We start from the raw sequence: 24912 nt of genomic DNA on the forward strand, positions 1-24912 counted from the left end.
TTTATTTCTGTCTCAGGTTTAAGGCAGGGTTGGTGGCCTAGAATGTAACAGGAACACAGACTCTTCTCTATTGTCACTCTGCTGTCTTCAAGACACATTTCCATCTTGTGATTTGAGCAAAGCTCATTCAGATCTCACCATCATATCCATATTCCAAGCATCAGGAAATGGTGTAAATGGAAGGAGAAAGCAGACTACTACCTTCATAATCTACACAAACTAAATACTTCTAGTGTCAAGAGAGTTATTTTCCAACGGTCATGATAGACTATAACCTGAGCTTCCCCAGTCAACTTACTAAAGTTTAAGTCCTAAACCTAAAACCAAGGTGAGGAAAATGTGTAATCCTTCCTGTAACTGGACGCAAGTGGGTCTGCTTCTTGGTGAGTTGAAATAAAAGCCTTCACCAGAAGTAGTTGTCACAGTAAAATGTATTTGCCACCAATAAGGAACCCATGGGGAATAATTTCGCAAAGCTGTGGCTTTCCAAAATAAGGGAACGTGTTGTCTTTTATTTTAAGTGGGGAATGAATATTCAGCAAGGATATGATAATTTGCACATGATTAAGTGGAGTCTAGATCATGCAGGGGCACTAGTTTTTAGCACCTCTTTTTGCCAAAAATACATGCTTGCTTTCTCATGGGCAGAGATTTTACCATGTTAATGAAGCAAAGTTTAATCTAGGGTACTGCTTGGTTATTCTGCACATATGTCAGTGTTTTGCAGACCTGTCTTGCAGGACTGTCACTGCAGTCCGTCTTACAGCGTGGTCTGGACCAGTTCAAAGCAGTTTGTGTTTGTATCTTCTTCCTGGAACACAGCTGAAACCAACAACCTCAAAGATGTTAGAGAAAGGAACAGCTGCAATTTTCAGCAAGACAAGAGAAATAGGTCAGACAAGACAAAAGAAATAGGTCAGTGTCCATGGCCAGTGACACGCACACAATAAGAACAACTCATACCAGCCCTCCATAATTCGACCACATGTAACAAAGAAATTACAGACTTAATTCTCAGTCTCTGTAACATAAAACTATTTATTAGGAGTACAATTTACAAAGAAAGGAGAAACTGGAATCACTAAGTATCTTCTTCACCCCTTCTACCACTACGGAATCCCAAGATAGGATCCTCTCATCGCCTGATAGTCCTAGCTCAAGCTAGCAGTGACTTGACTTCTTCCAGGACTGAACAAAATGTACCACTTTTTAGGAAAATAACACAGTTAAGCCAGATCTTAGAACCACATCCAACAAACAGGATGCAATCCACCATGTGTGACAATCTTCTTATAAGGTTTACACAATTCTTCTTAGTGGTAATGGGGGGAGATGTAATTGACATCATTCCATATCCATAGTTCAAAAAGCAAAATTCTTCTTTCAAGTGTGTATTAATAAATCTAAGTGCAGCAGCACGAGACTTTAGCACATTTTAAATTTATTAAATACTGATAATTACATGGTTGCTTTTGCTTTGTTAAATTAAGACTTATAAAACATACATATATTCAATAGTTAGTATTATTCCCTCTTTAATAGAGACCGTATATTACTGTTTTAAGAACCTACTACAGTGCCTCCCCCAATTAAGTTTATTTTAAATACATGAGTAAACTCATGTTGCAACAAAAGGTGTTCTCTCACATTGTGGCTATCCCACCTGCTTTGAGAGAGACCTTGTTTCTGCACAGGAGCCCAGGAACCTAGAGCTCACAGCATATAGAGGGTTGGAAGATACTCTAAAATGAAAACTAAGCAAAGGTCGGGACTTCGCATTCCCATTCCAGACCATGTTGCATTCTCACTCATTAGGTGAAGGCAGAACAATTGTATATCAAAACTGTCATCGATTTCCCCATCCCCAAGGCCCTCTGACAAAAAAAGGAGAGAAATGTTTGGATCAGGAGTAAAAGAAAGGATTAGGAAAATATTCACAAATTTAGCTATCCTGGTAGACCTCAATCAGCTGTGGAGCCAAGTTCTCATGAGGGGATGGTTCTTTGCCATGAAACTAGTAGGACTGGAAGGACTCCTCTCTGTCGAATGGCCTCTGTACATATAGCCTATACCAGTTATGGGCTACTGGCAGTGTCTTTGGCAGAAGCCTCTGAAGAATGTAATTGAGACATGTTTAGATCTATCCTTTTATGTGCATACTCTGAGTACTCATTGGCAGATCTGCCACATCTTCATCCTGTAGAAGAGAGGATTGAGTACAGGTGGCACAAGGAAGTAGTGTGTAGCCAGAAGAACATGGACATGATGGGGTGCATGGTGGCCAAAACACTGAGTGAATAAGGAGAATATTCCAGGAACATAGAATACCAGGACAGAACAAATACGAGACCCACAATTGCTAGAGGCCTTAAGTCGGGCCTGAGCCCCCTGTACCTTCAGCACTGCCTGGAGGATGAGGGTATAGGAAATACCAATGGCCAGGACATCTAGCCCAACCACAAGTAGTGCCACAGCCCACCCATATGCTCGGTTCACTGTGGTTTCTGAGCAGACAAGTTTTACTACAACCATGTTCACAATAGGCATGGCGCATGACAGTGGCCTGGTAGAATACAAGTCTCCACCGCAGTATAGGGAAGTGGAAGAGGAGGAAGAATCCCCTCACCAGCACTGCCATGTCAGTGCACCCTGTGAGTCCTGGATGCAGGATGGTGGAATGGTGCAGAGGGTGACATATGGCTATATAGCGATCCAGAGCCATGGCCACAAGTACACCTGACTCCATGGAAGAGAACGCATGGATGAAGAACATCTGGATCAGACAGACAATGTACCCAATCTCATGGGCATGAGCCAGGAGCACTGCAAGGGTTTTGGGTGCAGTAGAGGAGGCTAGGACTAGGTCAATGCCAGATAGTATGGCCAGGAAGAAATACATAGGCTGGTGCAAAGATGGGTCAGTCCAGATGATGAAGATGAATAGATTATTTTATTACCTCTTGACATGATGCATGGAGTATACAAAATCACACAGATTCCCTACATGTACTATGCCCAACCATCATTTTGTAGGCTAGAAAACTGAGGTCTAGAAAGAAGTAAATGGACCAGGTTCCAGATCTATTTAATGACAGAATCAGTTAAGAGCTCACATCCACTGGCTCCTGAGCGCTAGGGAGCCATCATCCTGTCTCTGTATTAGCAGTGACTGCTGCAGAGTCAAGGAAGAACATCCAGGTCAAAGGTGGACAGGAGAGGAAACAAATAGCAGAGCAGATAAAGAATGATTTAGGGATTACATGTCTCCCAAAAACCCCCCAGTGCCTCCAGTACCACAATCTTCTCATGTGAAAGAAAAACACAAGGACACACATCTCTGGGCCTAGGGTCTGAGATGGCTTTGGAGCATAAGAGAAGTGATTCAAATTCCAGTCAGAAAAGATGTGCCAGATTGATCTCATAGTTTTAACGACAGGAAGAAGAGCTCTCTAAACACAAGGGACAGGAGAAGTTGGCTCAGTAAGATAGTCCAAGAAAGAAGAAACAGTACAGATTTAAAATTACCTTCTTGGCCATTTTACTTTTCTGACCAAGAGAAGCTTGTAATTATTGCCAATACTTTCAACCAAAGCTGCAAAGGAGACTATGTGATGACAGTAGAAGACATGGGGACTTGGAAGCTGGGAGATTTGAGTGGACCTATGGTTCTGGAGTCATGGAATAAACTCTGGACCAGGAGTCAAGATCCTGAACTGAGGTACTATTTCTGCCATATATGAGCTGTGTGACTGGAAGCAAAGCATCTAATCTTTTTCTAGCCTTTGTTTCCTCATGTGTGAAATGAGTATATCAAAACCTACCTCATAGGATCATTATTCAATCCAATGAGAATCCAATGAGATATAATATGTGAAAATTCTCTCTTGAATGCTGAAAATAGTAATATTATTATTTTCACTGAATTATAAGAAATAAATTAACATTAGGAGGAATCTGATTAACAACAAGAGAACCTTTAGATACTCAGAGACTATGCATTTGATTGTACAAAAGATGATAGATTCATCCCCCGGGTGGGTGTTGTGTAGTAGTAAACCTGAAGCAACCAAGTCAAAAGCACTATATCCTCCCCTATATTGCTCCCTTCTTCCCTCCCAATCACACATTGATTCCCTCAGCACGCCCAGGGGATGGTGCTGTGTGGGAGATGGAGGATGTCAAGAATGTGGTATGATCACCTAAGCATCAAATTATCCTCAAAGTTGTCCCTCCTTAAACCTCAGCCCACCTGGTGGAACATAAAGATGCCTTCAGAACAGTGTAAGAAATAATTACATCTGATGTCTCAACTATCCCTTCAGGACCCAGAACATGTCCATCATTATAACCTTGCGCCTCTAGTAAAAGTCTGACCCGGTAAGTTCAGCTCCTCTCCCTCCACCAGGGAAGTAGATAAAGGGAGACAAACGGTCCTGGAACCAGAGGAATCCGGGACACAGATTTAGGTGCTTCATAAATGTTTCCCTATGACTCACGCTGTGGGCTTCAAAGAGGAGCAGATTTACAAATACTTTATTGTTAAGCCAGGACTAGAAAGATGTTTGCTTGCTTTGGAAGAAGGAATTCTCACGTGCCTGATCCCTCCCTTGCCTGTGTCCATATAACATGAAGGGTCTGGATAGAACTCTGACAATGTACACAGTATTGGCAATATTTCATATTTTCCCCAGTGATATGAAAATCATGTATTTCCATCCAGACAGCTATCAGATCCAGATATAGAAAGGTCAGGGAAAAGCTAATTTGAAGTGGAGCCCATATGTATCCCTCTTCCTTGGGCCTACCCTTAGCCTTTACTCACCAAACAGCTGTACTGATTGACCTACCTGTCAGATCCCAAGAACAGGGTATTCAATGGGCACTTTTTCAGTCATTGCCTGTAGGGGTCCAAAGTGAAGCTCTCACCACCCAGACACCAAATAGTACTTCTGCCTCCTCTTCAAACAAAGGTCTAACAAGGTCTCTTCCTCTTAGTGGAGCTCCAGGGAACAGCCTCAGTAGGGAATATTCTGAACAGCAAGGATTATCTTTATCTCACTTAAAAGTTTGTAACCTCTTGACTCTGTTGAAACACATCCAAAGTTGGACTTGTTTGAATGGTAAATTATAATAGGCAGATTCAAAGGGAAAATTTATTCATCCAGATCAGTGACTCTCTGAAGTTTTTCTCAGGCACTGGCTGGTGAAGTAGGTAGAACCCTCTTAACATAGTCCTATTAAAGCAGAACCCCGTAAAGCAGCCAAACAACAGTAGACTTTAGATAAAGTTCATAATTTTCAGTTTGATCCATGTAGTCTTAGGTCTTCAAGAATTGCCTGTAGACTGGACCAACAGTCTGGCAAGTGAAAGCTGTGTCATCAATGTCTGTGTCTGAGACAGTGATATAAATCATGTATAAGAGTTTGGTAAGTAGATGAAGCTGATGTCCTCAAACAGTAATAAATATGGCACCAGTCTGAAGTCTGAACACTTGACCATAGGATTTTAGTAAGTAGACTTGGAATAGCTACTCCCAGCAAAGGTGAGTTGATGTTTTTCTTTGATAAACTTTGATGTGAATCCAGTCACCAGGCTGCATATCATAGCTTCAGATGTCAGTAGGGCTTTTTGAACCTGTGATAAAATGCCTTGCAACAATCTCATTAAATAGTATAAAATTCATTAATATCTTGCTGATGGGCAGGCACTGGGGTATAAGGAAGTGTCATGAATCTGCCTATTACTATTTCATATGCACAGAGTCCCAGTTTTCTATTGATTATAGCCCTTGTGCTCATGAGGGCTTGGATCAAACATACGGCCATAAAACCTTAGCCAGTTTATTTTCAGATTTTCATTTTACTATATAAGTCTGAGTGATAAGGAAAAGGAAGTGCCCTTTAACATGCAGGGATTTAAAATTTTTCTTTATAACCTGATATGCAGAATGTGAGTCCTATCACACAATATATGTGCATCATAAACCCGGGAATAGAGGCTTCCTCTGAAAATATAGTTTTCTGTTTCCATACTACTCTTACCGAAAGGTAACAGGATAACATTTTTTTTTATAAAGGTACTGTTGGCTGTAGTATACTATCTCTAAAATTTCTCCAAGCCCTCATTATACTCACCCTCTATGCTGTGTGTTCTTAGCTTTCCTAATGACCTGATCCAATAATTGATAGAGAAGTATATGGCGCCATGGTAGTACACAGGAAGGGCATCTAAACAAGACTTGGGAAATTGAGGAAGTCTTCTCAGAAGGGTGATACCCAGGCTTAGATGCAAAAGACTAATACAGGTTACCCGGATGAACATAATAAGGGTTTCAAGAAGAAATAAAAACATTTCTGAAGGCCTAAAGGCAAGAGTTTAAACAACACATTTGAGGAGCCAAGATCAAGAAAGAGAAATACTAAAATCTTTCCATTTGATTTAAGAGCACAAAGTGTAGTAGACATGTAGAATTACCACCCAGATTCCCCTTCAATGAATTACTTTCTGTCAGATGAAAGGAGAGCAGACATCCTCCAGCTGTCACCTCTCAGGGACTCCCTCAGCTATAGAAAGCCCAAGGTCACACTTTCCCCTGGGAAGCCACCATCCAGTGGCAGTGTGAAGTGGGGATAAAACAGCTGGCCCATTTTGGTGTCATGTGGTTTAAACTCTGATGGGTACTATGCCCTCCAGAGCTCCAAGTCGATTGGTGAAGTCTTTGTCCTGCGTACATCACCGTTTCAATTCTCTTCTGCTCAGTCTTTCTTCTTCCCCACTTTTCCACAGGTTTTGATTCCTAAAAAATTTCTTGAACCCTAGACTGTCTCATTGCCTACTTCCAGTGAATCTAACCTTCAGTAATACCTCAGAGAATATCCTGCATTCCCAACATAGTCTACTTGCCTCCATTGTATAGAAGCAACCTAATTTCCGCTTGGTATTTGGGAATAATCACTCCAAATAATGGATTAATCCCTTTGTTTGTCTTTGGGTCTTGGGTCTAAGGCAGTAAAATGAGTCCCTTTATATGTGGATGTATAAACGGAGGGTCCAAATTTTAAATATTTTCTGCTCTAATCCTCTGATGATATTTGAAACATTTGCTTCCATTACCCAATATGAAAATTGAAATCCAGAATATGTACATATTCCAGTCAGGAACCATCAACAGCCTCCTGTGGCCAATGAAATCCACTTGCTAGCTATATGTCAGCCTGGATAGTGACCCATAGTGATCTGGTTGTCCCTGTTGACAGAACAATTTTGAGTTTCCAATGGAGACAGTGGGTTAGACTGACTGACTGACTGATTTATCGCCCATCATAGCATCACTAGAATAACCTCATGACCACCCATTTCACGTACCAGGAAGACTCTTCCAGGAAGTGGATTAGAGCATCCAATTGTTGATTCTAGTCCACTTCTGAATTCAAAAAAAAGTCTTTCTGATGACCACCAATATGCCCTTCTTTAAATTCCCCTTTTCCAAGTTTATAGTGCTCCATAATCTTGCACGTTATAGTGAGAGTCCTTTTATGATTCAGTCATCTAAGACCCATTTCAGACCATATCATCAACTCACTGTTTGTCATTGAAAAACAGGTGTAATTTCATCCCATTACACTGTCATTATCATTTAATTCCTTTAATATCATGAAAAAACTCATTGAGCAGATTTACTTTTCCTTTGCGTAGGTTGATTGGTGAAAATTATCACGGAGCATAGTCTTTCCCAGAGCAGCTTTACGTTCTATTAGGGAGGGTAATTTTAGTTATTCGTAGACTTTCTGAGATACCTTATGATTTCAGCTGTAGAGAATAAGCCTACCTGAAAAAGTCTTGCCAATGTTCTTCCTTTTGAAATCTATACCATTTCTCTCCATAGAATTTTCAGTGTCCTGAACAACACATTGTTATTGCCATAACCTTCCAGGTTATGACTTCACATTTTTATCAATATACAAATATATTGTTACCAAAATTAAGAATGTAAATAATTATCCTTCAATCAGAACTGCTTACTTCCCTGATCATGCTCTTTTACAGTCAAGAAGCAAATTTCCCTAATGTTCCTACAAATCTGACTTTCTTTGCTTGTACCTTGACAATAACTTATGACTCAGTATATCTTAATTTAGCAAGCTGTGCCTCACTTTGCATCATATTACAAAACCCAACCAACTTAATATTCTATTTAACAAAATCGCTGAAACATGAGGTATCATTGGTTGTGGCAAAAAGTGAATTTCACATATTGATCAAAATATGTAATATATTCTATCTCCATGTGCTATTATTAACAAGACTTTAATTTTTATTTTAATTTTCTGAAATTAGCTTTAAAAAACTTCCATTTACCTCCTTGTTGCTTAAAAAGTACTTCTAGGGATTCTATAGTCAAAAATAACTAGAAACACAATAACATTGAACAGAAAAGTGTAAAAATTCACTGCATCTGAACACCAGCATCTCTCTGAAATTCCTGTAGACTGCTCCCCAACTCACTCTCCTCAACATTCATTCATCTATTTGACAAATATTAATCAAACAGCTGCTAAGTGTCAGGAACTAGTCTAAGTTCTGGGGATAGAGCAATGAACAAAGATGACAAAAAGCACACTCTCAGGGAGCTTACATGTGTGAGAGAAAGAAAAGAAAAACAAATAAATGACTTCTTAATATGGCATATTGTGATATGTGCCAATGAGATAAATAAAGCAGAGAATTATCGAGTCAGGGATTACTATTTAGCTAGAATGATTAAAGAAGGAATCTCTCATTAAGGAGTATTTGATCTGAATGAGAAGTCAAGATCACTCTTTTATTCCAGTTTCATTAACATGAAAAATATGAGGTCAAGAAAGACAAGTAGTCCTAGAAAAAGCAACTGATCAACACAGACAAAACATGTGGAGAGAGTTCAGGTAAGATTAAATTCTAAAAAATATCCAATAATTTCGGCAATTGAGGTCATTATCATTAGCAAAAGCAGTTTCTGTGTAATATTGACACAAAAATTAAATTGCAGTGAGATAAGAAATATATAGGAGGTGAGGATGAGAAAGCAACTATAAAGGATTACTTATAGTGATCGTGAAGTAAGAAAGAGATAGGGCAATCTCTGGAAAGGATATGGGGTAAAGATCCACTTTGAGATAGGGAAACTTCAGAATTTTCCTATAATGAGGGGCACTATTCATCAGACAAAGATGAATTAATCTCTGAGCATCCTGGAGGGAAAACTCATCCATCTGGTAGGCTGACCTGGGACTAGTGTTGAATGGACATACTCCCAGACATTGCAGGGTTAACCCCAAAGAATACTTAGGTTCTATTCCCACTGTAATGTAAAAAAGACCCTGGAGGATGCTTGGAATGATCCAGGTAGGGATGACCTAGAGAGCAGCGCACCAAGACGAGGCATCTCAGCCATCTAATTTATACAAAACCCCCAGACTTCAGGGGTTGCAGCAAGGACAGGAATCTTTTCTGAACAACAGAAAGCTGAACACAAACAGCTGAAGCCAGGAGAGTAGACGCATCTACAGAAGGCATTGCAGCCTTAGAGCCTCTTACACGCCCTCCTGATGTAGTAAGTAAACCAGTCAATGACATGCATCCTGAGAGATGAGGGAGTGGATGTGTCCCAAGTTTCTATAATTCTGTCCTGTTCTCTGAATTTGATTATAGGCCTTATTTTTGACTTCCATGATTGGCTTTTCTTGTTTGATTCTTCACCTGTAGTACCTCCTTTCTCTCAGGCTCTGCACTTTTTTAGGGACTAAGTTCAATGATTAGGAAACAAGAGACAAATGAGGCTGGGTTCTAAGATTGTCCTTGAACAAATGACAAACCAAGAGGTCCTGAGTACTAAATTCTATGTCCAAGTTTCCCAGAACAAAAAGCAACTTTAAATAAAAGACTACTTCATTACATCTGATAAAAAGAAAGGCACATAACTATTTTTAAAAATATCATATTTAATGTAAATTCTACTGGAATTCCCATGGAATTCAATCAAAATAATTGAAGATGTTTGTCATCATACTTATTTTACATTGATCATAAATTTCCAACCATTTAGTTTACATATGAAACAAAAATTAAGATCTATTAATATTTGTAAAGAGGAAAAACAGCATTGTTTGCAAGAAACTTTTACTCTACCGGGGAAATCAAAAGAGTATCAAAGGGAAAAATTTAAGAATTGACAATAGTTTGGTAAGATAAAAGTTATGCAAGACAAAAAGAAAATGGAACAAATACAATTGCAATATATAAAATAACAAATCCAAAATATTTACTTTACCAGCAATCATTAATTGGTTAATGCAATACAGGAAAAAGATCACAAAATGGTTAAAACTGGCACAAGTTTAGCAAAGTGGATGAATGCGAAAGAAAATAAAAGTCAATATATAAACACTAAAAACAAAATTCAATGCATTTCCATAGGTCATAAATATACATTGGAATACATAATACAAAAAATCATATTCACTCAAAACATCCCAAAATACTAGCAATCATAATAAGAACAGTGCAGAAGTATAAGATTTTAATGAAAAAAGAATTTTAAGATTTAAACAAAGTCAGAGAGAATCCACATTTGCGAATGAGAAGACTTAATAGTATAAGGATATTAACTTTTTTTGAAAATTAGTCTACAAGTTTAACACAAGCCCAACCAAAACTGCTACTTTAGAGCTCAACGTGGAAATTCTAAGGTGAAGATGGAAAATAGACACACGAAAAGGGCTTTAAAATTATAGAAAATAGGTAATAAGAGAATATAGTTCTGTTGTGTATTAAATTTATTATAAAACTAAAGCTTTTGATTCAGTTTGGTATTGGCACAAAATTAACCAGAAACAAATAGAAACAATTGATTTCCTAAATAGAATTTATACATATAAAAATTTGCTATGTGACAAAGGAGGCATAATAATCACTTGGCAAGAGAAGTAGAGACCATTGTTTAATTATTTGTAATCAATTTATTTACATGCCTCTCATTAACAGCAATATTACACACTTGTAAATAGGTTGAGTCACAAAACCAGAAGGTCGATCATTAAAATTAAGTCATAGGGGAGTGAATATGGGTCAAAATTTCGAATAAAGAATAATTTTCTGTAATTGTTTCTTGGTTGGATAATACCATGTTTTGAGAATTTGGTAAACAGATCCTCTCCCCAAAATAATGCAAATATAAACAAAATTTTTCCATATAAATTTAGGAAATTCACAGACTCCCATGGAGACCATTCATACGTTCTTGGTTAAAGAGATCTATTTAAGCTCAAAAGACATAGAAAAAAACATAAAAAGAAAATAATGTAAATATGAAGGTAAAATATACATATATCCAAATATACATATATATAGATGTTTGTGTGAGCACATATGTGTGTTTATATATATATATAAATGCAGCATATAAAACCAAACAAAAATTGTGACAATATTATAAAAATGATATGATAACATTTGTAGCCATTGAAAATAATGTTTATAAAGATTTTCTCAAGTAATTAGGAAATTTATATGTACTATGTTAAGAGAAAGCACAGGATGAAGAATTCTACTTACATTGAACTTCATCTATATAAAAAGATTGCAAAGAAAAATGCTGAAAATTAAATATTCTAAAATGTTAAAGACTGTTACCTTTGGTTGTTGGGATTTTTATTTACAATTATTTTTCTTACCTTGTTTTGGTTTCTAAATGTGGTGCCGTTTTATTTCTCTTTATTAATTTCATGAGTAGTGTCTATTTATTAGACTCTATAAAAGGCATGGTCATGCATTCTTTACAGAGGTGGTGAGGGATGGAGCCTTGATCTTACACTTGATGCCTTCAAATGAAGCAAAGGCAGAGATTTAGAAAGGAAAAATTGATATGTAAATATTTGACAAGACAAGGTATTATTCACAGATAAAGACAATGAAAAGAATTCTCAGATATCAAAAGATTCAAAACCATAATGCCCATGTACATTTTTGATACAAATGCTAAAAAATATTCTAAAACAATTCAAGAATGAAGAAAATTACGAATGTAAGAAGGAGCAAGACCAAATACTAAAGGACCAAGACTGAGTCATAAAATTACTTAAATGAAAAGGTCTAAATGTGTGTGATAAATGCCTGCTGTATTTAAAACCTATACCACACAAAAATCCGAAAATGGTTGGAAGTTTGCTGCTAATTTTCTCTCTTATATCTTCTCTTACTAAAATTGATGATTTAAAATATAGTTTTAGTTATGTCTTTAACATTAGTTTCATATTCAGAAGTGGAAACGAATGATATTCTTATAGGGTACTGACATTTTGGCTAAGACTTGATGGAAAGAATACTGCAATTAAGTGAAGAAGATTAAAATTTTGCTCACCTCTTTCTTACTTCTTAGTGATTTCAATATAAGATTCTTATCTAGACAAATTGTTCAACCTTTGTATTCTCATATGTGAATAACAACAACTGTTTTGTGAAGATTAAATGAGATGGTTTTTGTCAGAAACAGTTTGTCAACCACAGGCACTGTTTAAAAGAAAAGCCCGGTCAGGGTTCTCATTGTGACTTCTTATTCTCTTCTGGAAAATACCCAGAATGGAGACAACATCTCTACCCTTTAATTTTACCTAAAAATTTGGGTTCCTTTATGTACATGTCTTCTGCTTTGAGTCCATTTTCCCCACATGTAAAAAAAATACCCAAAATTTCAAGAAAACAAGCCCCCCCAAAAGATAACAAAACCAGTAAAATCTTCACTTTTTCACTAAACATCATCTTAGAATCTATTTTGGCTCTTCTATTGTTCTTATTTTTTTCTGAGGAAGATTTGCCCTGAGGTAACACCCATTGCCAATCTGACTGTTTTTTGGCTTGAATAAGCTTAGCCATGAGCTAACATCTGTGCCAATCATCCTCTATTATGTATGTGGGTTGCCACGACAGCATGGCTGATAAGTGGTGTAGGTCCACGCCTGAGATCCAAACCCATGAATCCAGGCCTCCGAAGTGGAGCATGCTGAACCCAATCACTAGTCCATAATGTTGGTCCCCTCTTCTATTGTTCTTATCTGAACTGTTTCTAAGGGTCTCAAGTGGATTGAGGATACGTTATGTTAAAAAGGACTGAGTTATCATGGATAAATCTTATACTTCTACATAAATTTTGACTGTTAACTGGGCTAACAGCAGCTTATTCTTGTTTCTCCTTAATTCACAGGTAAATGCTGAGAAGACATAACATGATATGGATACTGCCCTGAGTATAACCAATGACTCAAGGTTTCAAGTATCTGAGTTCATCCTGATGGGGTTCCCAGGAATTCATGAGTGGCAACATTGGCTCTCCTTGCCCCTGGCTCTGCTCTACCTCTTAGCTCTTGTTGCCAATCTCCTCATCTTGATCACCATCCAATGTGAACCTACTCTGCACCAGCCCATGTATCTCTTCCTTGCTATCTTGGCTGTTGTGGACTTTGGCCTGGCTACTACTATCATGCCCAAGATCCTGGCAATTTTATCGTTTGATGCCAAAGCCATCAGCCTCCCTGAGTGTTTTTCTCAGATCTATGCCATCCATTCTTTTATGGGCATGGAGTCGGGCATTTTCCTCTGCATGGCTGTGGATAGATATATAGCCATTTGCTTTCCCCTTCAGTACCCTTCCATAATCACTGAGACATTTGTGATCAAAGCCACACTGTCCATGGTACTTAGGAATTGCCTGCTGACCATCCCACTGCCTGTATTGGCTGCCCAGCGACACTACTGCTCCAGAAATGAGATTGACCACTGCCTGTGCTCCAATTTGGGGGTCACTAGTCTGGCTTGTGATGACATCACTATTAATAGGTTTTACCAGTTGGCCTTGGCCTGGGTCATGCTTGGGAGTGACATGGTTCTTGTCTTTGCTTCCTATGCTTTGATTATTCGTTCAGTGCTGAGGCTGAACTCTGCTGAAGCAACATCTAAGGCCCTGAATACCTGCAGTTCCCATCTCATTCTCATTCTCTTTTTCTACACAGCCATTATTGTAGTATCTGTCACCCATCTGGTGGGAAGAAAGGTTCCCTTCATTCCTGTTCTCCTCAATGTGCTGCATATTGTCACTCCCCCAGCCCTTAACCCAATGGTATATGCACTTAGGACCCAGGAGCTCAGAGTGGGCTTCCAGAGGGTGCTTGATTTGGGTAAGAATGTGTCCAGGAAGTGAGCCAGCTTTAAATGACAGAATTTTATAATTGGTATTACAGAAAGAGCACAGGCTTTGAAGTACAACAGCCCTTGGTTAAAATTCCACGTATCCCAATTGCTAGGAACATCAATTCAAATTAATTTACCTATTTATATATCACATACTATGTACAAGGCACTGTTCTAAATATTTCACAAATATTATCTCACTTTATTGCCATAACAACCCTATGAAGCAAGTACAATTGTTGCTTATATATTTTGCAGATGAAGCAAGAAAGTTGAGAAACTGGTGCAAGTCAAAAAGGAAGGAAGTTGTAGAGTGAAATCAGAACCCAAGCAGTCCGGCTCTGAATCCTTTCTCTGTATTCAACCTCAGTACTAATTTTTAAAAGCGTAAATTAAGATGACATTAAAAAGAATGATATTTGACTAAGTGAAATTATATATCACTTATCTATTAATAAAAGAAAATTCCACTTAAAAGTTGACAGCAATTTTTCTGTCTAATGGTAAATATAGCAGATTTCAAACCCTCTGGACAGAGTCACTGTAGAGAACCTTCTTAGTTCTATAAGTTGAGAATTTGTCAAAATTATTTTGTCACCTTACAACTGAAACTCTTGAGAGAATTTGCATTAAACACTAAGAGGAATATTTCCATCACTTTTTTTTTTATAATATTCAATGTTAAATTGAGCTTCTCTAATAAGTTAGGAAAATCCCAGTTAGGTCCTAGTGTCATTGGCAGTATAAAGGACACCAAAGTTCTCTAAAGTGGAACTTTCCCCATAAGAGAAATGGTATGCTTGAGGACAAGGAGTAGAGAAGGCAGGGAAAATTGGTCTTTTTAATTGATTTAACACCAGAGTATAGATCACGGTGAAATGTTGCCTGCATGATGACACATGGATATGGTTGGAAGATTCTCCTGACCAAATCACATAGCATTATGGCAGACTTTGGGAAGAAAAGACTAACTTGTGCCACTAAACTTGATGAGTGAAAACTGTACATCATTGAAACTCAAGGAACTGAATCCTCTTCCCTTTGACAGAAAGAGTTAGGTAGAAAGAGCTTTATTATCTCTATCTACAAGGGAAATTGGACCATGGGCTTTCGCCTGTTTTTAACAGTGATTCCACATACCAAGAATAGAAACATTGACAGGTGACAAACAGTAGTGCACTAATGGATGGGTCAAACTGCCTGTTTCTCTTTCCACGTGGTGTTTGGGCTAAGTCCCTGAGATCCTTTGACATTTCAGAGAGAAAAAAATAAGTCTCAAAAGAAAAACACTGGAATTTCTTCTAATCCGACCATCCAAAAGATCAGATTTCTACTTCCACTAATGGCTGATAATTCAGACAACCTCCCAGTGAGAACAAGTAGAAATGATGGACATAACATCTTTAAATGGATAAGAGAGATCGGAAAGGTAGCAAATTAGTAAAAATTATGTAGCTAAGACCTGAGTGTAAAAGAAAACTGAGAGACTACTTTTCAGTTCCAACATGTAAAGAGAGTTAGAAGTTGTCGCTCCCATCTTTACATCAAGAAAAAGCTGCAGAAACTGAAAACCAATCACTTTTCTTGGACCTGTCAGAGAACTAAGGTCACAAGGCTAAATGACATCCTAGCGGCAGAGAAATACACTTCCCCTAGGTGGGAGAGGGCTCTAATAGTGTCTTTTCTCCTGGAGAGAAAGCCTCTGTTATGGAGAATGCTCTGGGCTTATTTCACAAAGTTAACTTTCCCCCTCTCCTTGCCAGAGGCATCAGGTAATTCTTGGATCTTTATTATGAGAATCTTCTGGGGCTCCTGGGTATAAAGTGTGGGCCTCTCTAAGACTTCAGGTTCAAGTATTTCTCATTCTCAATCTAGATCACACTCATCCTCCAGAAATTTGTCAAAATTACCGTTGAAGTCTTCCTACAAGTTTGTGGCAGAAACAGCTTCTATTCCAATTAACCAGATTCTCTGTATTCTCTAAATTTTGAGGTGTCAATTGCCCTGCAATGTAGATTCTCTGATGGGTCCAAGAAAAGTTACTGGATTTTCTTTTTTTTTCATCTTTTTTGTGGTAAGGAGAGGAGTGAGATTTCAAAGTTCTTTACATGTCAGAAGTTCTAGTATTGCATTATAACTAAAGTACAAAATAAACATCTATGAGTTCATACTGATGGAAATAAGTGATGTTATAAATAAATACGTAGAGGAGAATAGACAAACCTCCCATGCAGAAAATTCCAAATAATTTATACAGATACATCACCCTCAAGTACGTGAAGCATAATTCCTCCCTTCTAAAGTATATAGTGACTTGTTTCCGAATGCCTTCCTCGGCTACTAGTAGGAAAGGTAAAAAAAAAAAACGTATTTTGAACAGCCAAATTATAGAGTTTTATATAATCTTCCTCAATATGTTCTGTTGATTAACCAAATGCTAATAATCTCTTGAATCAAACTAACTTTTCAAAACTTCAGATTTTCCTGCAGACATAGGACCTTTACAAATAGAGTTACCATACGGTGAAAGCCATAGAAACACATGCTCCAGAGACTAGAAGAAATAAGGGGACTGAGCCCTATATGCCCATTCCTTTTTCACAGTAACCATGCAGATTAAAATACTCCTCCTATTCGTGAGTGAGTGATAGTGAACAGAAGCCAGGAGTGTCACGACAATGGACCAGCCAGCACATGGCCCAAAACATCAAGAAGGGGAAAGGTGTGCCTCCTTAACGTTAGTAAACAAATTATCAATTAGAATTGTGTTTAGCCGTGTATAAGAGACCCTAGATTATAGTGGTTAAGGAAATTGGAGTTTATTTATCTCATGCCACACACGCATACACACACACACACACACACACACAAAATCAAGCAATTCCATCCTTAAGGCAGCTCTATTGTGCTGTCAAGAGACCAGGCTCTTTTTAGTTTCTACCCTGTCATTTTAAACTACGGCTACTGTATTCCACATTCGATTCCATATTCCAAACAAAAAGAGGGAAGAAATTTAAAAGTGAGTCTCAACAGACTTACTCATATCTGGTTGGTAAGAAATGAGTCTGAGGTTCCACTCTAGGTATAAGGAAGACTCAGAAGTTAAGATTTTTAGCTTCCTAGTCTCTTTAACAGAAGAAAGTTGTGGAAAGGTGGGTTTGAATGAGTGCTGAATGAACTAACTCCCGGTAAAAACCAGACAATGCACATCATGTTAATTTGTGCATTATTTTCAGAAATTTATAAACTGTTGGGCCATGAAGAAAGTCTCAAATGTTCCAAAGAGTAACTAAGTTCCAAAGATATCTGAACCAATACAACAAACTCAGCAATCCCTGGAGCTTACTCCTCCCACTCCAAACCCTGCAATAGTGACAAAATATTCAACAATAAATTAATCTATAACATTAGACAAAACAAATTAAGAGCCATTGATTAGCAAAAGATTGCTACAAAAATAATGTAAATTTAGACTGAGAAATATCTGATACTAAAAGAAGTGGAAGGCCATGAGAAAATCAACCTAATGATTAATGGGTAGTGCAGTAGGAGTAGCCAGGCAGGTCTATCCTTCTGCACATACACTCTTAGACCAAGATGTGAGCTAAAAGTCAAGCAACCGTGGTAGGTGTGCCAGAGTTTTGATGATTGGGAGAGAAAACAAGATAGTGACTCATATGACTCACATGAACAACCATGCCCCGTGAGGCAAGAGGAATAAACTCAACATTAAATCCATCTATTAGCACACTCCACATCTCCTCTACAACAGGTTGCATCAACAAATGCAACTGCATTCCCAGATTGCCTGCTAGAAAGAAAAACAACAACCAGATACCGAGATAGTTAGCTCCAAACTTTAGACAGTTTTCCTCCTGACTATAAGCCTCTGGCTTCCCTTTTCTTGGGGAATTTCCTTGAGAAAACTTGTAATAATAAATTTTTTCTCTACTCCTTTGAAGCATATATAAATCTTCCCCTAACTTCTTCCCAGTTTTACAACCTAGGAAGTGTCTTTCTCAAGGACCTGGGAACTATCTCTTGAAATGTAAATATCAAATGAGATAACACTCCATCTCCCAGTCTCTGTGAAGGGTAGGAACCTAACTCCTAAAAGTGCTAGTTAGCAAGAAGGGAACAAAGAAATAGTAAGTGATCAAAAGCACAGATGGTGGCAGAAACAATTATCACTCACTGCAAATCCAGAAACACTCCTACATTTCCCACCTTCCCTTGAAATTGAGTTGGGGCCATGTTAGGACAACATGTTCACCAATGGAAGTTTGAACAAAAATGATGAATCACTTCAAGGCAGTTAATAATTGAAGTGCCTCAGTTTCCTGCTTTGGCAACTCTTAAAAATGCATGTTGATATGACAATTTGACAGAATGGAGAGATCCAGGATTCCTGAGTCACTAAATGGAGATAAATCCAGTTGACACACACCACACTTTTAATGAGAGAGGAGTTAACATTGTTTTGCTAATTCAGTGAAATTAAGCATAGCTTAATCTATCCTAATACAGACATGTTTATTTTGAGATGCCTACTAAACATACAACTGGAGATGTCAAGAAGTAGTTAAACATATGAATGTGGATCTCAAGGGAAAAGTCTAGGCTGGAGATATAAATTAGGAAGTCATCCTAATTTAGAAATGGAATTTTAAAGCTATATGATTAAATAGTAATTAGTAAAAAAATTACTAATTAGTAAAAAAAGTATAGATGATTAGTAAAAGAATTACTAATTTTTACTAATTAGTAAAAAAAAGTATAGATAGAGAAGTGACATAGAATCATAGAGTATTACCTTGCTTTGTCTTTTTAATGTCTGAATTTTTGTGTGATATATCATATTTTCTGTTACCAATGTGACCCCATACCTTTTTCTTTGTTCATGTATCCAGCTTAAACAACCAGCTTTCTAAGGGCAATGCCTATGTCTGTGTCAATTCACCCATTTTCTACATGAGTAAAGAGATTTTTTTAATATAATAATGATGATAGTTCCTTACATATAAAATGTTATCAATATCAACTTTAGTCTGTTTCAATAGTTTATTATTTTTTTAAAAAGTACTCTTATACTCATTACCTAATTTAATTTTCACAGCAAACTTATGGTTATGGTGGCAATGGTGTTGGAGGTGATGACGGTCATCACACAGACTCGGAAAGTAAGCAGAAGAAGATAGAGAAGCCTCTGGAAATGTTGGAAAATTCATATATATCAAATCTAAAATGTCTTCCTTAGGCAATACACTTCAAATTAGAATTATAGCTAACCATGAGAGTCCACTAAATGCTGAGCAATATACCAAGTAGTTTACATATTCAATTTAATCCTAACAAAGACTTTTGAGCATAGGTACAAGTGGTTCTACTTTATAGGTTAAGACTAAATTTCTAAAAGGTAGGAATTTGCCCATGGTCAAAAGATAAGGAAGTAAGGGAGCTAGGATTTGAATTCAGATGCATTTTGTTTCAAATCCCATGTGCTTCCTCCTGCAACACACTACTGTGCCTAAACTTGGGGACTTGGTTGGTAAGTTCTCTTTTCTCCTGCTGGTAGGAGAAAATTATCAAGGAACCATGAGCTTTCTCAAGACATCCCCACAATAGGTAACATGTGAACCATACCGTCCCTGATTCGCTTGGTGTTTGCTCCATAGATGATGGGAGTAAGCATGGGGAGAATTAACACATAGAGATTTGCCAGGAGAATGTGGACATTTTGGGGGATATTCTTGCCAAAGTGGTGGATCAGGAAAGTGAAAAAGGATGGGATGAAGAAGAGAATGAATCTAATGTGAGAACCACAAGTGTTGAGAGCCTTGTGCTCGGCATCCTGGGAAGGAAGTCTAAACACAGTCTGGAGAATCAAAGTGTAGGAAATACCAATGACTGTAGCATCTACCAAAACTGATGCCATTGGCAATGAGAAGCCGTACTAGATGTTGACAGTGATGTCAGCACAGGCCAGTCTGGCCACCCCAATGTGTTCACAGTATGAGTAAGTGATGACATTTGTCCTACAGTATAGCAGCATTTTCAGCATGAGTATGATAGAAAAAACGGTTCCAATGCTCCGTTCCCAGATTGCCAGGGTCATTTTTACAATTTCCATAGAAGTTAAGATGGCTGTGTATCTCTAGGGACTACAAATGGCCACATAGCCGTCAAGTGCCATAGCCAGCAGGATTACTGACTCAGCCAAAAAGGTAACATGGATGAAAAACACCTGAGTGATGCAGACATCAAAGGCAATCTCTCCAGCAGGGAACCAGAAGAGAGCTAGGGCCTTGGGCACAGTGGTGCTGGATAGCAGGATGTCAGTGCCAGCCAGCATGGATAGGAAGACATACATAGGTTCATGGAGGTTGTGTTCATTGAGAATAACAAGGATAAGAGTTCCGTTTCCCAAGATTTCAGTGAAGTACATGACAAAGGAGGGGATGGAAAGCCAGATGTGGTAATTCTCCAGCCCTGAGATGCCAAGTAAGATGAACAGGGCAGGGTGAAAGGTGGTGAGGTTAGCACAAAATGTACCTGCTTTAGAGTACTTCAGAGTACTTTCACTACAGAAAGTGAGAGTCAGTGGGCAGAACCCGCCGTAAGTTTCACTAAAAGTTGAACATTAGATAATGAAATCAATCACTAATGCCTTGAAGTAGAGTATATTATGTTATGCCTTCACTTCCTCTATTATCATTGCAAACATAAATATAAACATAGGTTCCTGAACACAACTCAGCAATGCCTAGAATCCATACATACCTCACCATTCTCACTTACATGCTCCTACTCAGGCTTTGGCCATCCTTCACCTGTTCTGTTGCAATAGCATCCTCACTAATCTGGTCTCCCCATCGCCCAGCTTCCCATCCTCAAACACTCTACATCCATCAGCTATGTTGCAGCCTTGGTGATATGCCCCAAACAAAAATCTTATTGTGTTTTCTCTTACAACCTCTATATAGTGATTTATTGATGACAAGATAAAGCCTAAACTTCTTAAACATGCAAAGCCTTCCACAATCTTGCTGTTACTCTCTTCTCTAGCTTTAATCCTCTTTAGGCACTCTATCAAAGCTAAATTAGACTACAATCCATTCTCCACACAAAATCTGGGTTTTCCAAGCTTCATGAGTTTGCTCAACCCTTTCTCTTAATCTGAAACATACTTTTCTACCTTTGGTGCTTGTTGAACTCCTGTTGATCTTCCAGTTCACAGCTTAAATATTTATCATATGGAAAGCCCTCCCTAGGTTCAAATTCTGGATTTCTAACTTTCTGATTGTTAACAAAATGCACATTTTTCACATCTCAAAAATTTAGCCTTATCTGTGAAAATAAACTATTCATACTTATCTTGAAATGATTTAATTAAATACTTTCTGTAAACTGCCTAGTCTAGTGCCTGGCATAGAAACACTAAATAAATGCTAGTTATTATTATTCAGTGGATCATTACAACTTAATAAAGAGCTCAGAAACTAGCATATTTGAAATTTAAAATGTAATAAAGTAGCATATCAATTTAGTGGGGAAAGGAAGGCCTACTCAAGTAATGGTATTGGGATATTGGACCATGTTATATTTGTTAGAGAATAAAATTAGTTCCCATCTCACTCGGAAAATAAATAGAAATTCCAGATAAACTAAAGCTGTACATTTTAAAAATAAAACTACAAAAATATTAAAAATTAAAATAAAGTTCTTAGGGGAAAACATAGGAAAATATTTGGGGGGTTGGAAATGCCTTTAAGATGAGAAAACCATATTTCATAGACAGTAACAATTTAATGATGTAATTATGCAAAAATACAATCAAGGATAAATAAAAATGCTAGGAGAAAAACTTACAAAGCATGTAATACACTAAAGTTCAAGATCCTTAAATACTAAAAATTGGTATAAATGAATAAGGAAAAATTATGAAATGTATACAGAATCAAAGTAGGCAATCCACAAGAAAAATAAATGGCCAATATACGTATGAACAGATGCTCAAAATTTAAAGAAATGAAAATCAGTATCATATTAAAATATTGTCGTTTTCCTGTGTGGGATTGGAAAACAAGAAAAACAATTAGCCCCCAGTGCTGGTAGCACAGTATGAGAACATATAGATACATTTATAAAGATATTCATTGCTATACTGTTGCAATAGTAAAAGAAATGTGTGTTATAACTACCATATCCATCAATAGGGCAATAAACAAATTATGATACGTATGTTAAAATAGAACGTTTTGTTTCCGTTTTCAAAAAAGGAGTATTCACCATGGCATATAGTTAAGTGAAAAAGCAAATTTAAGATTAAAATGCATAAGATAACTTTTTATTTTTCTCTGTGTATCAGTTAGGACATTTTACATTACAAGTAACAGAAAATCCAACCCATTTTGGATTGAGCGTAAAGGGAAATGTTTTGCTCCTGAAAAATATGTTTCTAGTGTCAAGTTTATCTAAAGATTCAAGACATCATCAGGGGCTCCATTTCTTTGTGACTCTCAGCTCTGACCTCCAAAAGTTGAGTCTCCTTGGGTGAGACAAGTGAGTGTACCTCAGGCACAAAATGCACGTGTGTACCAAGAAGGTCAGTAAATAAGACTAATAATATTTTAATACAATCTTTTTTAAATTGAAATTAATACAAAATATCCACGATGAACAAATATCAGAATTTTAAATAAAGATGGGGTTGAAAATGATATAGTGAGCCATACTGGAGCCCAAGGCAAGGGGAAAAATGAGCCTACATACACGTTTTTTAATGGCTAAATTTTTCCTTTTATTTTGAATATTATTTATGAGTTTCTTCCATTAAAGCCAGTAAAATTATAATAAATTCTAATTTTCCTTATCAATGATTAAACTTAACCTAATGTCATGAATTTTAATGTACTCACTTTTCAATTTTTCAATATTTTTAAAGCCACTTTAATACTCTGCAAAAAAAATTAGCCCTAATCCCAACCCTGTATAGTAAAAAATGTCTGCAGCAGTTCAAATTGCCAAGATGTATACACTAGATAGTGTATGTTATACTACATTATCCAGAGGATTTGAGAAGATCTTGTCTGAATCAACAGTTTATTGTAACAGGAAAACCTAAAAATCACAAGAACCAAGCATTTATTCCCTCCCCAGAAACTTACCCCAGTTCAAGAGAAAGTTCTTCCCCAACGTGTGAAAGAAGCCTCCAGATGCAGATTCTGGAGTGAAATAGCACAGTATTTGTACCTCATCTGCAGGAATTCTTTGGGTGAGAACAGAGCTACCAGCCCACTAGGTCTTTCGGGAGCATCTGGTTTAATTAGACAGAAGCAGACCCCAGCAGGAACAGTCTCCAGAGATCACTGACTCAGGAACGAGAGAGGGTGACTAAGGTAACTATACCCTACCTGGAGCAGACTATGCAAACTACATCTGCTAATGACTCCATATTTCTGGCTAACATATGGACACAAAGTGGATTTGGGCTGCTGCTAGTCAATACATAGATTGTTAAAAACCCTGCTTACACCTGCTAAATCTCAATGTACATGGAAACCTGTGGAGATATAGAAGAAATAGTAGGTCAGAAGGAGCTAAGTGGTGTGTGTGTGCACGTGTGTGTGTGTGCACAAATGATTTTCAGTCACAAAATTAGATAATATTTAACAGTGAAGAGTCCAGAGATCAACAATTTCACCATTTATTTCAAATTAGTCAATCTATAAATATACATATTAAATGCTGTCTAGATGCTGGAATCACAAATAAGACATATTCTCTGCCTCACAGAACTCAAGTTCTGGTTGTTTTCATAGAGTAATTAATATTCAGTTGAAACAATAATTGTCATTGCTGTGGAAAACCAGAGGACAAGATGGATAACTCTGATTTGGGAACATTGGCAGACTTCAAAGAGGAGTTGACATAAGGACTCTACCTTTTGCCAGCTGTGTGGTCTTGATTATTTATCCTCTCTGAGTTTTGGGTGCCCCTATGTATATAACAGAGATAGCCATAGTACTATCTCATGTGGTTGTATGAGGATTTAATGAGCTAATGCAGCAGAGCACTTAACCTGGTTCCTAGCATAGAGTAAGCTCTTATTAAACATTAGCAATTGATGAAATTATTATTATCAATATTATTATATTATACATTGTGTTGTTACTATATGATGAAGTGTTTTCAGTACTAATGGAAAAGTAAGTTAGAACCAGATTATTAAATTAACACTTAGCTTAGAAATTACTCTGTAGTCCTGTGATTTCCAAATTGTTACTGAGAGAACACTAGGTAATTTTAGAGATGTAAATTGATAGGTTATCAAAAAAATTATATGGATATAGACACAAATATCTATAGTCACATAGTATGAGAAATGTTGCAAACTCAAGACTTCTCTTCAACAGCCATGTGTATGACTCATAGTGTTTCAGAATTTTTCCTGCTTATTTGACCATGGAACTTTTTATAAAATGTCCATTATGATGTCTGATATCTATTCCTACAGAATATTCTATGTAAAACATTTCCGTAAGTAATGAAAAATACTTGAAAGTATTTTACAGAAAGTAGTATGATTGATTCTGCATTTTAGAATACGTAACTTAGAGCCAATTTATAGTTTAGGTTAAAGTGTAAAATATTGAAATCAATTGAAAACTAATGCAATATCTGCAATGAAA

The 24912-nt window shown here is 37.2% G+C and overlaps 1 protein-coding gene and 2 pseudogenes across 2 annotated transcripts; 1 reads left to right on the top strand and 2 right to left on the bottom strand.

Moving 5' to 3' along the window:
• Positions 1-2169: 2169 nt before the first annotated feature.
• On the bottom strand, positions 2170-2941 carry LOC103555730 (olfactory receptor 52L1-like; annotated as a pseudogene).
• Positions 2942-3993: 1052 nt separating this feature from the next.
• Positions 3994-14231, top strand: LOC103555716 (olfactory receptor 56B34-like). 2 transcript variants are annotated; one of them, XM_070606835.1, is made up of 2 exons: positions 3994-4025; positions 13289-14231. In XM_070606835.1, the coding sequence occupies exons 1-2, from the start codon at positions 3994-3996 to the stop codon at positions 14229-14231; spliced, it is 975 nt and encodes a 324-aa protein (XP_070462936.1). The 2 variants fall into 2 exon arrangements, with proteins under 2 accessions (XP_070462936.1, XP_008525700.1); XM_008527478.1 differs by lacking the exon at positions 3994-4025 and having other exon boundaries at positions 13266-14231.
• Positions 14232-19826: 5595 nt separating this feature from the next.
• Positions 19827-21009, bottom strand: LOC103555731 (olfactory receptor 52B2-like; annotated as a pseudogene).
• Positions 21010-24912: the final 3903 nt, after the last annotated feature.

The sequence above is a fragment of the Equus przewalskii genome, unplaced genomic scaffold, assembly GCF_037783145.1.
Source record: "Equus przewalskii isolate Varuska unplaced genomic scaffold, EquPr2 contig_6335, whole genome shotgun sequence".
NCBI lineage: Eukaryota > Metazoa > Chordata > Mammalia > Perissodactyla > Equidae > Equus > Equus przewalskii.